This window comes from Drosophila ficusphila, unplaced genomic scaffold (genome assembly GCF_018152265.1).
Source record: "Drosophila ficusphila isolate 14025-0441.05 unplaced genomic scaffold, ASM1815226v1 contig_791, whole genome shotgun sequence".
Lineage (NCBI taxonomy): Eukaryota > Metazoa > Arthropoda > Insecta > Diptera > Drosophilidae > Drosophila > Drosophila ficusphila.
In genome coordinates, this window is record NW_025064737.1 from 10,666,537 (window position 1) to 10,683,593 (window position 17,057).

General features: G+C 40.8%; 2 protein-coding genes across 3 annotated transcripts; one reads left to right on the forward strand and one right to left on the reverse strand.

The window, feature by feature from the left end:
• The first annotated feature begins 1,649 nt into the window (after positions 1 to 1,649).
• LOC108102022 (probable serine/threonine-protein kinase MARK-C) lies at positions 1,650 to 13,947 on the forward strand. Of its 2 annotated transcripts, none has more exons than XM_017206622.2 (6): positions 1,650 to 2,629; positions 10,234 to 10,413; positions 10,476 to 10,987; positions 11,047 to 11,269; positions 11,396 to 11,603; positions 11,665 to 13,947. In XM_017206622.2, the coding sequence occupies exons 1-6, from the start codon at positions 2,446 to 2,448 to the stop codon at positions 13,826 to 13,828; spliced, it is 3,471 nt and encodes a 1,156-aa protein (XP_017062111.1). In that variant the 5' UTR covers positions 1,650 to 2,445; the 3' UTR covers positions 13,829 to 13,947. The 2 variants fall into 2 exon arrangements, with proteins under 2 accessions (XP_017062111.1, XP_017062112.1); XM_017206623.2 differs by lacking the exon at positions 1,650 to 2,629 and adding an exon at positions 6,369 to 6,880.
• Positions 13,948 to 14,491: 544 nt separating this feature from the next.
• Positions 14,492 to 16,961, reverse strand: LOC108102023. Its single transcript, XM_017206624.2, has one exon. It carries the CDS (start codon positions 16,383 to 16,385, stop codon positions 15,873 to 15,875), a length of 513 nt encoding a protein of 170 aa, XP_017062113.1. The 5' UTR covers positions 16,386 to 16,961; the 3' UTR covers positions 14,492 to 15,872.
• Positions 16,962 to 17,057: the final 96 nt, after the last annotated feature.

A 17,057-nucleotide genomic window follows, 5' to 3' on the forward strand; every position in this document is an offset into this window, starting at 1 on the left:
AAAATACAGATCGACGGGCGAAGAAGAAGAGCTAAATACATTTAAGGGTTAGATTTTCTGCGAAAGGACTGAAGTTAAGGCAACGTAGCGTTTAAATGCAAAATTGAATTGAAAGATACCGAGTGTTATGGATAATGGAGCGTGCGCGCGAGTGCGATTGGTGACGAAAATTACTTGTTTAAGGCTGGACTTATGTAATTTCGAGCAAAAAACGATAGTAGCAAAACAAAACATGTAAAATGCAGATACAATATTTTTATAATTACAAGGTAACCCAAACCCAAAACCCCCCAACCCCAAAACCCCAAACCCCCTGATCTTAATATGTTTAATTCAACTGCAATTATCGTTAAAGACGTATTTACTGTTTGTGATCCAAATTCATTGATTAAACGTAAATTACACAAAGATACAATTGTTGCATGGGCAAGGTTTGATGCAAAGGTCCGGGTTCGCAAAGCACCCACAAGTACTCGATCCCCGGGTCTCTAAGACGAGGAAACCACGAGTCCAAAGCCAGGTTCTAAACTTGGAGGTGCGGCGTCAACGACTCGCAATAATTTGTGGACGAGCCAAATCTAAAAAGGAGGTGGCTTGCCCCCAAAATATAATATACCTTACAAGACCGAGTGTTAAGCGTACTTTTGGGCTCTCTGCGAACCCTTAGAAATAGAGCAGGAACAGTAAATTGTACTTAATTGAAAAATGATATAATACAACACCGCCACTTTGAAATATATTTACTTGAATCAAATAATATTAATGAGTATGTATAACTTTGTACTTGAATAATATTTTATTTATATTTACCTTAAGTCAATAAAAATTCTAATAAATTATAATCACCCAAAAACGCATTTTTTCAATTGCCTTTTGAAGTGTTTGCTATTGGTAAGTACGATTTTGTCTGTAATAAAATATGAAGTATAAAAAAAGTTTTTAGGAATTTTATCCCACAATTTCCAAACTTGATAAACACCATTCCCATTTACTATGATTTAAAAAGCGATAAAAAATAAAAACAGCGTCAAAGATTTTTAACAAAAAAAACTTTAAAACCCTAAAATATAAACAAAAATCTTAAAAAATTTAATTAAAATTTACCGATAACAACAATTTTTTAATTTTAATAGTAATCATTTTTAATTTTTCTAGTTGAACTCACAATTTTTTAGGTTCTTATTGGGTAACGTTTTATTTTTAAACATCCGCCAAGTTTGGTCCTACTGAACTGTGTAAAATACACGTAGAAACTTTAGCGAACACACCAACCCAACAAGTGTTGACACCAGCGTTGCCACCTCTGTGATTAAAAACGATTTGTGTCAGAACCGGCTGATGTGAAATTTTTACAAATTGGGGTAATTTCAGAATTAACATAACAGCAATGGCTTGATTATCAGAAATATTTAAGCTATCTTACAAATTTACTCTGGAAAGTACATAAGATTATAAATCAAAACAATAAATTAATTTTTTTTAATTGAACGAAACTGGATCTTTTAAAAAGCGCGCAACTACCAGCATTGCCACCTTGTAAATATGTCTGACCAAGCCACAATGTTGCCGAAACCCTCCACTTTTGACAATCTACTTGGTGTCTTTAAGATCCCGAAAAACAGCCCCACCAAATTGGAGCCCTCGGGCACACCGATTTTTCCTCGTCATTCGTCGGAATCATTCGAACTTTGAAAATGGATCGGTAGCTGGGAAGGAACTTAAAGCGAAATACGCAAAGAAAACGGCTTTTGTCCGCTATTCAGCGATTTTTTTTGTGTTGTAATCAGCAGAGGAAATTTCAACGACCAACTCCACCACTAGCCACTTCCAGCAGCCCCAGAAAATAATAGAATTACCCTGCACCATCACATATACCACCTACAACTACAACCACAGCTACCACTCACTACTGCACAGCCAAGCCCACAAAGGAAAGGTGAAACGCAAAAGTCGAGAAGAAAAAAAAAGCAGAAAATAAAGCCAATTCAGATAACCGAAAAAGCGGTGCAAATAGATAAACCCCATTTTGCTTGCGCTTTTTTTCGCCCGAGTGATGAGAGAAATCAGCAGCAACCAGCGATTACAACAACAACAGCAACACCAACGACGACTCAACCACCAAACTTGACCAACGAGAGAGAGGGCACCAGAATCGAATCAGTTTGCACAACTACAAAAACAGCCGCCGCATTTCTTGGCAATTGGATTAAAAAGTAGAGGAAAACAAAAAACATCCCATAGGCGGCCACCATTTTGAATGAGCTGAAAGAAGAGCGAGAGCGCGGGAGAGAGCGAAACAGCGCTCATTTGTTGCACTACGCATTGCAGCTGGCCGCGGCGTAACCGTTAAACCCTTTTTCCAGCTTGGAACTCTCTTCCTGTCTCCGTCTAATCGCGTCCAGGAAAACGCCGTATACCATCAACGAGAAACACTACAACAACGCCATGGTGGAGCTGGAGGAGCAAAAGTCCGGCACAGCTGCCTCTGCCGGCGGTGCAGCTGCTGCGCTGCAGCGCAACAACGCCAACAATAACAACAACCCCCGTGGATCTGGGGACAGCGGCATCCGCAGTGGCAGCGGCATTTCCTGCAGCAACACGGACAACAGCTGCAGCCAGAGTCAGTCAGGTGAGCACTTAACTAGTCGCCATGAGCTAGTTTCAAAGAAAAGTTAGAACTCGATTATATATCCGATCGAAGTTCTTAGGTCTTTAAATCTATTGGTAGGATATTGATTTAATTGCCATGGAGTCTAACTTGTATACCTCATACCAACTTTTTCCAATTGTCAAACAATTAGATATAACCACTTTAAGTAAGGCAAATCGAGACTGAGTAATCAATGCTAGAACTTAGAGACTTGTTAACTGGTTATACTATGTTAATGAAAGTTTAAAAGAGCTTTAATTTTTTTCCTAAAAATACAGATCTAAAATTCTTACACAGCTCTCATTTTCTGTGTTTTTTGTAGATAACTAGTATTTGCATGCCAAAATTACTTATTGCGTAATCAATCTACGTTTTAGGCAGCGATCACAGATTTTGGCTAGGGCAAACATTTAGATTTGCAATCTTCGTCACAGTGCTACAAGACAAATCATTTAAATTACTGCATTAGTCATTATTATTTTTGTCAAACGTGAGCAACTCAATTTATCACCTTTTAAAAGTGGATAAGAATTGGTATATTCGGGATACAAGGGCTTACGTTTTAAATTTAAAGCCCAAACTGAAAACTGCTGTAGAAACCTACATTAACTCCTGCGTAGAAGTTGGTGATTTCGATTGGGCAAAATTCATTTTACAAAATTTTCGGACTCCTTTCCGATCCTTATTGGTTGAGGTTTCACTACTCAAATGGTTAAAGATTACCATTGCTCGGCCATCCAGCGTCTATTTTTAAGCTATCGGTAAAGCTAGACTGGAAAGCAGAACATTCGTTTACCCTTGCTAATCAATCGAGCGAACTAGGGAGCATTGACTGGGGCAAGCTGAGCACGCAGTGCCAGTGTATTTCCTTGACGTCACAAAAAGTTCGAGAACATGCATGTTGTCTGCCTGCCGGCAACTAACCCACCACCCCCACCTCATTCTCCGCACCTCTACCCACCGCCTGTCTGTGGGGTGTTTACAGTTGTTTTTTGTTTTGCCAAGAGAACTAAATTGCATCATGCGAATGTGAGACCATTAAACGTAATGTATGTGCCCTATTTTAAAAGGGTATTCCAGCATCTGGATTTTATATATAGTTATTACAAAGAGCATTTGATTCTATTTAGTTAAATTCGTTTTTATCTTCTTCAATATTCGGTCAGACTACTTTAATTTTGTAGCTACTATGTATGGATGATGAACACATTACGTCGTTTTTGCACAATAAGATTATAGAAAATCTATTGTAGGAAATGTATTGGTCTCTATAAAAGGGTTTAAGCTCAATATAAAGGATTTTTGGGACGAGTGCTTTCCACTTTCCAATGGAATAGTAGAAGCACAAGGGTATTCCAAGCTTCGGTTCCTGGTTCATGTTGCTTTTACCAACACTACCAGAGAGCACCAGCTGCCAGGCGGCGAAACAAAGAGAGGGAGACAGCACTAGTATCTGTGCCAGCTAGCCGAGAAATTGAGCGTGTGCAGGCAATTAATGGAAATGAAAAATGAGTCATATAAGCTGATCGATTGAGCGTCATGCATTGGTATTCGTGCTCAAAATGCATCGAACGGCGAAATGTGAACAAACTTCCAAAGCTGCAGCCAGCGAGCCACATATAACCTTCATGACGTTTATTGCACTTGGTGACGTTTGTTGCAGCCCAAAATAGAACGACAAGCCAAAGCGGACGGGCGAACGAACACAAGCAGACGGCAGACGAACGAGCTTGCCAAAGCGGAGGCAGCGATGAGAGCGCGAGGCCTCCCACACATATGCTCCCATTAAGCGTTTTCTAGAGAGGATTACAGTTGCAATTGTGGGAACAGGGGAGTAGAAGGAGTGTGCCCAATGTGCCCATTACAGCAATCAACTGAATGGAAAATGCTGTCAATAAGAGTCTGATAGCTGGTCTTGTTTTCCGTTACTAACTTTTATCAAGAAGTTTCCTATCCTATCTAGACTTTTTGGAGGACAGCCAGTGCCTACGTGCAGCCTCCGATTCATAAAAGCAGCCCATCTCTCTATCTCTATCTCCCACTCTTGCGCAAAAGCCCTGCGAGAAAATGTATTTTTTAGCTTTGGCAATGCCGCCATCAAAAAACGTCAGCTGAAACCTAAAGGCATACATATGTTGTTGTTTACTTGTGCAAAAACGAAAACAAAGCAAGTTAAATGTAGTTTTTGTTTTGCTGTTTGCCCTTTCCACTTGTTTGCTTTTAAACAGAACTCGCGCATATCACACCACCTTCCATGCTGCATTAGTGTTGAAGTCTCTCTCTTACCCCCTCGGGCCCTCCTCCTACATTTTTTCTGCCTACGTGCGATTTAACATCTCGCTCTCGCACTTCAAAAAAAAAAAAGAATGCTCTCTTTCTGCACTGGAAAAATTTTTGAAATCTTCATGAAAATCAGACGTTAAAAAAATGTATATTTGGTGACCGAATATTAATTATACTGACGTTTAACGAGTTTTTTGAACTAACTAACTGGTTCAAAATAATATCCAAAATCATTAAACTTATCAATATTGTTTTCTGTGTTCTTTTTTCCTGTGAAAGCTTAATGGATTTAAATTATTACATGAAACACAGCATTCGGCATTGCATCATGTAAGGCTCTCTGGCGCACCGGTCTTTTCCAGCGTCGTACTCTTAAGTCGCCCCCGGTCTCTCTTTTGGCCACCTTCTACTTCTCGGACTGCCGCTTTGTTATTGTTTTCCTGTTGCTGTTTTTGTTTTTCCTGCGGCGGCCACAACCACAAAGCTACTTCTTGTCAAAACTGGTTCTGTGTCCAATCAATGATGTGGCCTATCTCCGCTCTCTTTTCCGCTGCTAATGTGTTGGTGTGCGTGGGCTTATTGGCCAGGTTGTTATCACACAGGTATCGGTGTTGGTATCGGTATCGGATCGCCTCGATTCGCGTTGATCCGGCGTAAACTAGTCCATCAATATTTACCCTCCTCGAAAGCAAAGAATTTGATCGGCAAACGCAAAAGCTAATGCCGCTCTTTTTCATTTTGCGATCGAGTTCTCGGCAAATATGAATTTTTTATATGAACTCGATGAATAAACATGGCCGGTAATTGCTGTGCATTCAAATTGAAACCGGATTTTTGCAAGCAGAGGCGTTTCTCTTCCGGGCTGCTTTAAATATCGTTTGTAATAAAATGATCGAGTTATTGTTTTGATTGTTGTCCTATGCCAACCGATATTTTGAGCTGCCAGCACTTGCCATTGTTGAGCTGGTTATTTAGTATGTGCCGCTTTAGAACCATCCAACTGTCTCGCTCTGACACGTGCAAAGAGCGCAGCATAAATTTACATACAGCGGGAGTCAAAGCAATAATCGTCAGAACTATAAAAGTTAACCAAAAGTTGAATTCTATTGTAAACCATCTTAACTAGGGCACTTTCAATTAAAAAAAGAACCCGAGCAAAATCTATACCTATAGCTATTAGTGAAATTGCTTAAAAGGTGTCTTGTGTTAAAACTGTTAAAAGTTTGGGTGCACTATTTCAACGGCCAACACTGTATACACATTCATGCCTTTTTGTTACAAGTCGCGGCCCCAACAACTACCACTCTCGCTCTCGTTGCGGCCGCTCTCTTCGCTTTGCTCTCGCCGCCCACAACTCTCTTACGTTCTCTCGCATGGCGTTAGTTTTCGGTTTTGTCGCTCCCCGAAAGCGGGCGCGTGTTTGAATTTGATTCTTTCCTCGTTGGCGCCGCGCGACGTTGGTCCGCAAAGATTTGTCCGTGTTTTTCCATTTCTTTTAAATTCACTTTTTGGCCAATTGGTTTTCGCCGCACACCCGAATTTTCCAAAGTCGCCGGTACTACGCACACACACCGCTACAAATCCAATTCGAAATCTCCGGCCACTTAATCTGAAAATTTTCCGTGTGCTTCCAACCCATCCAGCGTTCAGATTATTGTTTTCGTTTTCGTCGGGCGGTTTCTGGAAAAGGGAGTGTGTTAAATTGAAGATGATCCAACCGGAATAGGGTTTAAATTAGCCCAAAAACAAACAACCTAATTGAAACTAAAGCAATATATCGACGGGGAGCAATAATATATTAACGAAAGCAGGCGGTTTTATCTACGCATTGCAAAAACGTGCCGCCTAGGAGAAGAACAAGCAGCAAAACGGGCGTTGCTTAGACAAATTGCGTTGCGATTAAAAGGCGAACGTCAAAAAAAACAACAACGGCAGCAAACATGTTGGGTAAATACAAAAACAACAATAACAAAGTCCTAGAACGAGATGAGAGAACTTTCACACACACAGCGATAAACATGTGCAACTGTGTGGGGAGAAACGTTTCGAAATGCCGGTTTTTGCATTTTGTTATTGTTTTTGCTCGAACAAGTTTTCCGCTATATATTACAGGCTGTAGGCCTGCACTGCATTGTATATTCTAAACTATTGTCTTTACAAAACTGATTTGTAATTAATGCGCAACGATAAAGATAACTAGATCGACCTTGTCATAAGAGTGTTGTTGAACAAACCTATTAAATAACGAAGTAAAACAAAGGCTTGTTATTCTATAATTTAATTGCACATACATAATTAGTTTTTATTGTCATACATACATACATATGTATCTTGTTCTTTGGCTCACTCGCCATTTCATACATTTTTCGCTTTTACAATTTCATTTGCTGCGCAATAATTTTCTGCTTCTTTACAGCACAAACACATGCGTTCAGATAGCGTACGTGTGTGTGCGCGCATATGTATCAGTGCTTCTGCCCGTGAATTCATGATGGCAAAAGTGGAAGGTGTTTTGCAAAGAGGAGTGAGTTTGGGATTGCTTTAAAAAGGAACCCTTAGGTTTCGTTAACTCTTCTCTTTCATAAAATCATAAAATAAATACATTGTGAATTTTATTTAAATTCATACCGTACTTAACCAGAAAGTTCAATGTTTGATAAACAACATAATAAAACTTTTTTTTTTAGATTACTCAAAGAATTAAAAAAAAAAATTTTAAACAAAAATTTTTAAATAATTAGGAATTTATAATCCAATTTGAACATCAAGGAAGAAACGCGCAGGTTTTGACGTCAGGGCTTCCATTTAGGGCTACTAAATGGTAATTTATTTTATGTGCCCCGTCGCACTTTTACTCTGCCATGAAGTAACACCCAGGAAGAGAGGCGGTCTCACCTTATCTCTTTTACTCGTTTCTCTCATCTCCGCTCTCTATTTACTAAAAGCTCTTCATGGACGACCGCATGTTCTTTCTCCTTTCCTTTTCTTTTTATATTTGAATTGAAATCAGCAAAGCTAAGTGCCAAAAGCAAACCTTTTGCTTTGCTCGCTTTTTGCGTTGTACGCTGGTCTTATCGGCCTTTTGTTTATTCGCTAATCGTGGCCACCGTGTTTTGCGTTTCCTACCTAGACATTTGATAACTTATTATGGCACTGCCTTCGATTATGTTTGCGCTAAAGCCGTAAAGTTGAAATTCTCAAGGTTTTCTCTAGACGCTTTCGATTCTTGTTTTGCTTTCAGCTTCGTGTTATCACCTTTGTTTTTTTTGTTTGCACCAGGTGGGATGTGTCCTTCCTCTCAATTTAGTTGCCTAATCTTTAATGAGCTATTTCAAATCAAGTAGTACCTCCATGAAACAAATTCATTATTATTTTTTTTTGGAAATTATATTTTTTTTTTAGTATTGCAAAGAAATTTACACAATAAAGAACTTAAAATAGATACATTATCCGGCGGTGGAATACCCGGGATTGCGAGTACATAAGCAGATAGAAAAAGAATAGAGGAAAGGAAGCCGGCCGGCAAACAATAGACAAACAGTTTCTCAGCTTATTTCATTCGGCCAGGTTCTTTTACATAAGTTGGTCGGTTGACGTTAACGTTTTGGTTTCTAGTCGCTGACGAAATATACTAAGGGCATTTCATTCATTTCCAATTGCCGTCATCACCTTATCGACTTGCATCTGAAGGGATCGGATGATGTGTTATGTCGACATCCACAGACATTTTGTGCCGGAACTGCGAAGATTGTTTATGCAATTTAATTTAAAATAAAAACGTCCCCAGCGCACACATCTCTCGTCCATCAAAGTGAAATGATTTGGCGAAAAACCATAATTAAATGCGCAGAAAATTCGGCAGCCAGAACCAGAGAGACCATCCATCGTATAAACAAGAGAAATTCGAAAGAGTTTGATCTCAAACGCACGAGTTTCTTGTTTTTGTCTCTACGTTTATTTACGCAATTGATAACAATTAAAGCTGACCAACAAATAGGCCAAATTTTATATTTAGATCGGAACGGAAAGCGTGCGAAGAATCAGAGATGAGTGGGCGGACGAAAGGGGGAGAACAAGTCGACATTTATTTGATATACGGGTGGTAAAAATTCCATCAGTTTCAGAATTTAATTTTATAGGACAACGACTTATTTTTTTTGTCAAGTGATACAACCACATTTTTTTGACAAGTGATTTGCTTGTATAAGAGTGTTCGCTTTTAAAATTAAAATCGATTGCTAGGCTCTACTTTGAATTTCCTGTAAAGTTTATTTTCTAAAACCAAGAATTTATTTTATGAGTTTACACTTTTAGGTTTTGTAGCGTAGGTTTGTTGTAGCAAATATTTTTAAGCAATTCAAAACTGCAATAGTTACAATGATATCTACTGTAGTTGACTTCACTCGATTGCACTCCAATGAAGCGATCATTATTCGCAACGCGACGTGCCTCTTGGTTGATTAGGTAGGTCTTCGCTCGACCAGCTAGATCTTCGGACAGATACCGCCTTGGTGCAGTTGTTTGTGGGCTTTATAAATAGTCGTCTGGCTATTGACAACAATTGAAGAACAGGCGCACACCCAATCAAGCTGATCGCCGGTCCCTCGGTTTCCACTCCCCTCTCCACCGGGCTTTGGATTAGCTCCAAGCCCTAGTTCTGTACGATTCCGCACAGAAGTTTTCTATATAGAGGCCTGTTTGCGGCTGTTTACACATTATTTAATTTTACATATTTATGCACACTTGCGACGACTTGTTTACGACACGCGATTTGCTTTCTACGCAGTTAGTGCAAAAGTACGAGCTTTTCTTTTTTTTTTTTAATTCCTTCATTATTATTTTTAAACATTGATAAATGCAGAAAAAATAGTCATGCAAATATGGCGAGCGATTTCGATAAAAGCGTATACCACACTTGTTGAGTTGATCTTAGGTTGGTGTTGTGCCAGCAGTTTATTCCCAGCCAGAATGCAGCAATCGAGAGGTTCTTAGCGGAAAACAATATCAAAATGTTCCCAAACCATTTTAACTCGAACCCTATTTTTTATTTAAGAAAATTTATAACAAATTTCAGTAAATCGCCAGTTAGTTTTTTGATTTTCATGATTATTTGAAATAAAAAAGGCAAAAAGTTAACCATTAAATAGGTTTTTAATGCCTTAGTTAGTCAATTTTTATTTGTTTAAATAAAACAATTACAAACTATTCTCATGGGTTCGAGTTTTAGATAAAGTTGTGGCGTTAAATGTTGGCTTTGGCAGCTTGTCTCTAATGATATTTCTGTCTTTTATTATTTGCAGACGGGCAGAATGAGTTGACGCGCTACAGCAGCGAGGATGTGTCGGGCAATGAGTCGAGTGAGGCGCCCAACATGACCGAGATGGAGCGGCAGGCGGAGCTGAATAGGCACAAGGAGGAGATGCAGAAGAAACGACGAAAGAAACGCATCAGTTCCTCCCTGCATTCGTCAACGTTCCAAGGTAAGCAGATCATAGACGAAGCCTTAAGATACATAAATTAAATCGTTATTTCCATTTCAAAGAGCTGTACAAGCTGACTGGCGAAATACTGGGCGAGGGAGCTTACGCATCGGTACAAACTTGCGTGAACATCTATACCGATCTGGAGTACGCCGTGAAGGTGATCGATAAGATACCGGGGCATGCACGTGCGCGTGTCTTTCGCGAAGTGGAGACATTCCATCATTGCCAGGGCCATTTGGGCATCTTGCAACTGATCGAGTTTTTCGAAGATGACGAGAAGTTCTACCTGGTATTCGAGAAGATCAACGGGGGTCCATTGCTGACGCGCATCCAGGAGCACATCTGTTTCTCCGAGCACGAGGCATCGCAGATAATCAAGGAGATCGCCTCCGGGCTCGATTTTCTGCACAAGAAGGGCATCGCCCATCGTGATCTCAAGCCGGAGAATATCCTGTGTGTCAAGACGGACTCGCTGTGCCCAATCAAGATTTGCGACTTTGATTTGGGATCGGGAATTAAGTTCACTACGGACGTTTCATCTCCAGCAGCCACTCCCCAGCTTTTGACACCAGTAAGTTGGACCTTAGAAGACTTTTGTTTAATTACTATTTAAAACAATTTAATTTTTAGGTTGGCAGCGCCGAATTCATGGCTCCGGAAGTGGTTGATTTGTTTGTGGGAGAAGCCCATTCCTACGATAAAAGGTGTGATTTGTGGTCTCTGGGAGTCATTGCTTACATCCTGCTTTGCGGCTATCCGCCGTTTTCGGGCAACTGTGGCGAGGATTGCGGCTGGAATCGCGGTGAGAACTGTCGCACGTGCCAGGAGCTACTATTCGAGTCCATTCAACAAGGTGCGTTTGCAAATTATTTAAATGTAAAATAAGAGTTTAATGAAACAAAGAACATATGTATTTTATACGAAGCAAAATAATGTTTCCTGATTAAAATTTGTAATAATTTTTTTTTACGTTTTATAGGACACTTTTCCTTTCCGGAGGCCGAGTGGCACGATGTGAGCGAGGAGGCCAAGGACCTGATTTCCAACCTGCTAGTCAAGCAGGCCTCAAGTCGCCTAAGTGCCGAGGCAGTCTTGAATCATCCCTGGATTCGTATGAGCGAACAAGAGCCGCCGGCCAAGCAATCACGCCGCCACAAGGCTCTGCAAACACCCAGTAACATTCGACGGTAATTAAAATTTAAATTGTAATGATAGTTCAATGAATTAACCCTTCAAAAACCATTTCAGCAACCACCAGTCGGCGAGGGAAATCTCGCAATTTGCCGAATCGGCCATGGCCGTCAAGCGTGTGGTCCTACAGCATTTCTCGATGCGCTACGACTACATGAAGGAGCGTCCGAACATCTACCAGCCGTCACAGGCTTACATGGATGCCTACAGCGATGAGAATTACAATCCCAAGCCGCCGGCTCACTACACTCGCAGTCGCTCACAGCGCAATCCCGCTGCCTCGCTGTCCAGCTACGGCGGGCGTATCTCCTCGATGCACGGCCAAAGAGCCAGTAGCCGTCAGTCATCTCGAAATGGCTCTCGCAATGCATCTGCAATTTATCCAAACAGCGGGGGCTTTAAGACTCTCAATGTGCACGAGGAAGATGACGACGATGAAGCCCTGGAGGCCTTTGGCAGAATCGATGATGATGACGATGAGTGGGCCAGGGAGACGAGGAAGTATCAGCAACAGCGCGCGGATCACTACAGGCGACAGAGCGGAAGCGAGGGGGATGATGTGGAGGAGGACGATGGAGAGAGCGAGGACTATCAGCACTACAAGCATTATTGGCGTGAGCTGGACGAGGACGAGGGCGATGATCATCTGTATGAGCAGCGCAACGGGATCATAGCCGAGGAAGAGGAGGAGGAGGTCAACGAGGAGTGGAAGAAGGAGGATAATAAACTAGCTGACAATCTTAAGCTATCGCAAGCTTACGTGGAACAAGTTGGCGTTGCCAATGTGGAAAACTCGAAGCCACATCAGGATAACGGCGGGTATGATAAGGAGGAACTTATTATGGATAATATGGAAACAGAGGTAACAACACAGCAAAGCGAATTTGCTAAACTCACCACAATGCGCAATGATGCGCAGGAGGAGGAGAAGGAGATTAAGCAGCAGGAGATGGACAAGGAGATGAACGAGAAGAAGCAGCAGGATGATGTTGATGGGGCTAAGAGGCAAGGACCATCAAGTGATATTAGTGCTACTACCATCACCGATAATAACAAGCAGCAAACACCAGTTATGACTACCACACACATTAACAACTGGCAAACTGGCGATGCAAATGAAGATGATGATGTTAAACTATTGGATAGTATTAGTGATTTAAAAGAAAAGCTACCTGAAATTTATGAGACTGCAAATATTGTTGTCAACTCAGCGGCAGTGCCAGCAGCACCAACAGCAGCAGCAGCAGCATCAGCAGCAGCAAACGCAGCATCAGCAACACGCCCACCAATCGATAAACCAGAAACAGATGATTCGAACGCTATCAAACCGACGACTGCTGCTGAGGGGACAACAATGCGAACGACTTTTGGCAAGGCGGCGGAGGAGGATAAGCCTCCGACCCAATCCCAGACCCAGACCACGGGCCACCACAGTAAGGCCGGCCGCAATGTTTACTTTGCCCTCGATGCATATCAGAACGATGAGGATGCCGATATCGACGAGGACGACGACTACGACGAAGAGGAGGAGCCGCTGCCCTCTGTTGCCAATGCAATGCATAACCGTAAGCAGCGGTCGCAGCTCGACCGGTACTATGCGCCGCGCTACCAGCGGTCAGATCCGGTCGCTCCCAAGCAGCAGACCGAGAATTGGCGCTATCGCACCCATCACTCGCAGGAACAGCAGCCGGCAGCGGGCTATCGCAAGTACCGTCCACCCTTTAGCACCGGAGGCGGAGGTGGTCACCATGGCAATCAGCAGCGGAACTATTTGGGCAGCTTCTCGCATAGCGGCGGTGCCGCTGGCTACAAGATTGCTCCGATGCAGCCGCCGAAGCAGCCGCCACAGCAACTGGCGGCACGACACAACAGCGTTGGAAGCAGCGGCAGTGGCAGCGGAGGATCGCCTCCGTCCGACGAACAGTCGTCGATCCGTAACTGGCGCCAGGATTGCGTCTACGCCCGCAGCTGCGGCATGAACCAGCCCCCGGAGCAGCAGCGGCACATCCGTTCGACTGGCCAGAGGAGCCAGCAGCAGCCGCGTATCGGGAGCGGTCGCTTTGCCCACTTGCAGGCTTCCCAGTTGATCGAGGAGTTACCGGACATGCGGATCGGCCTTTCGCCGCCCAGTGACAGTGTTTTGCTTCAGCGACGCCTGCGCCAACAGCAGCGGGCCAACGATCTGTCCGAGTACTGCGAGCCGGCCACCGCCAGTGGTTAGGTCGGTCCTGTTTAGACAGAGAACTCTGTTTTTCACGCACATTCTCTAAAAACAACTTTCCAGTTCTTTCATTCTTTTTGGTGCAACATTTCACAACCACTTACGTTTCAATCAAAAGTTTAAGAAAACTATTTAATCAATTTATTCCGCCATTGCAAACAGAGTTAACAAAAAAAAAAAACACAAAAACAAAAAAAAAGTAAAAAAAAAGTTAAGAATACATTGTGGTAGAAGAAAAGGGACCGCAGAGAAAGAAAAACAGAAATCGAGGGAAAGTGAGAGTGGCAATTGTCGTCTACGCTGTTTTGAATCAAACCAAACAGTCGTTCGAGATGAAAACAACAGAAAACAAATACCTTTTTTTATAAAAAAGATTCGAAAAATTGTAATTTATATTGCAGTATAATTTTTTATTGTGAAAAATAAAAACGAATACGAAAAGTGTTTGATCAAGAGATGCATTAAAACAATTTAGACTTTTCTGTTCTGGTGAAATTGATAAAATCCTAAGTACTCCCATTAATTATTGCATGCCTCTTGAGTAGAAATGAAGATCATTTTAAAACACCCCGTTCCAAATACCAAAATGTACAACAAGTGAAAATTGTTAAAATTTCTAAGTAATATGTTTTTATTTCTCATGACAAAAATTGTTATAAGGAGAAAAAAAGAATGCGGGCAGCCAAAATAAGTTGAGTTTATAAAACCAATTAAATTGTCCAAATTTCGAGCGGCTCGCCAATTAGTTTGACCCGAAATTTAAACTTAAACACAACTTAAGCTGGTGAAAATATTTTGAAGAGATTAACATGTACACACAAACGCTATTTGAAATCATCATAAGCTTTTGTGTGTGTACATGAAAACCCCTTCAAAATGTCTTCCCCGTGGATAATTATTTCTTTCCAAAACTGTTGAAAGATATATTTTTTTAAGGCCACGAAAACTCCTCTACACTATATAACACCCACACATACACAAACACTATCGCCAACTTCACTGGGCAAAGCTAACAAACTCTTGACATTGCAAGTTGCTCAACATTTTAAGCTGGGCGTAAATGACAGCATAACATGCAAACCAATTTTGTTAAATACATACACCTATAATATTTAAAAAATTGTGATATAAAATGTAAATGTAAATGCACCTGAAGAAATCTATCTATCAAATGACGCTGTGCCATCAACAACCACTTCTAGCTACTGTTAAGGCCGCAAGAGAAGTAACATTTTCCACAGTCTTTGTTTACGTCCCACAAAATCAATGTCAAGTGCATACACACCAATACTTCTATTTTTCCAACCAACAGCAACTTATACTAAAAACTTCCAAAAAAAAATAAAAGCAACTTTAAAACAATAAAAAAAGAAACGATAAAATTGAAAAATATATGATTGTTCATAACTTTGGCTCAAAACGCTGCTGAGAAAAAGTGGCCAACGGCTTCGTTTTGAGTTCGATTTAAGTTTTGAACACCCAATAATAAGAACATTAACGACAGCGTCCAGATAATTTTAAACTATTAATATGCAATCGATTCCTACAGACGCAATCAAATTTGCATTAAAACTGAAATATTCAAGTGGAAAGTATCGCTTTCGTTTTGTTTGTAAAACTGTGAGGAATGTTTCGCAACGAAACAAAAAAATATCTATGAGTTTATTTTGACATGCAGCGCTGCTAAAAACATGATGAAAGCACACTCAAAAAAACACCACATTGGTTTAGAAAATGTCCGTTAAACCAATGGCTAAAAGTTAAGTCGTTAAAACTGCTCAGCGCTGCTTTCGAAAAGTGAACACCAACGACAAAACGGGGAAGACATGCAAATAATTGATAAACAGAACGATTACATCAATTAAATGTTTGTATGAAAACAATTTGTTTTAAAATTATTGCTATACAAAATTAAAAAAATAAGCCAAGTAAAGGAATACGAAACCCGCAATAAAAGGAAGAGTAGATATTGTTTTATACATAAAAACTCAATAAAAATGCAAAATACATAAAATGTTAAACTTTGTGTTTTGGATATGCATCTTTATTTAAGCAAAAAGAACAGAAGAAGTAGGCCAGCAAAGCAGATAAGCCAGTTGAAATATATATTGCTATCTGCAACTGACTCCGTGAACGTGGGCGCTTTAGCCCGGGGAAAATGCAAAACCATGAACTCCGGATGGGAGGCGTTTTTTGCATCCGAGCATTCTTCAAGCAGTCCCTCTAAAAATTTGATCCTCTTGTACACACAGCTGAAGTCAGTTTTGTATTCGTAAATGGATTTTCCATTTCGAATGAAATTTCCGCATTTGTCTACAACGAACCAATCCAGATGGTGCAGTCGGCTCCTTCCAATTGTAATGAAAAAGGCTCGCAAATCATCCTCAACATGGAAAAATGTGAACGAGTTGTTTGTGTTGTGGTTGTGATGGTGATGATCGTGATGATGGTGCTCTCGAGTTTGAAGTCTACCTTGGATGGGCCTTTCGGGTGTGCCTCGGCAATAAAATATAAACTTTTTGTCTTTGATGGGCCAGCATGTTGGACTTAGTTCCATGTATGCTGTATTTTATGACAGCAAAGTTAGGGAAACAAAGATTGAAGTTTAACAACAACAAGTATAACATCTGAAACACCAATAAACTTTTAAGCTCAACCATTTTTGAATTGACAGTGTGGCCATCTGTAACAAAATCTGTATTGCAACAAATAGATAATTTGAAAACGATAGTATCGTTTCCATCGCCGAATTGCAAATTTTTGCAACGTCGAAGAAAAAGTTATCAGCCAGTTTTTCTCTTCGGTTTTGTCGCTGCTAAATGTTGCAATTAGACAGTCAAAATGTTTACTTCGTGAGGTTAAATTATTTAAAGTGCGGGTTGTGCATTTTTAGGATCAGTAGCGGCGGATAAATGTTCCACCCCGCCCCCTCAGAAAATTGCATTTAAGCTTCCTTTTGTTACCCGAAAGCAGCTGTTTGCCTTCCTAACTCCCACCCCATCAAATTCTTATCTGAACATCCACCTCGCTTAGAAATTTCCTCCTTGTTTTATTACATCCAAACACAATGCAAAATATATCTTAAAAAAAGTTTGTCATAAGTGTATGGAAATAATCCATTATTTATAAGTTGGTAAAGGTAAGCGCATTTGTTGTCATTAAACAGCTGTTTAGATTTTACCTCTCAGTCAAACAGCTGTTTTGATTTTGATTTTATAATTTTTAAAGC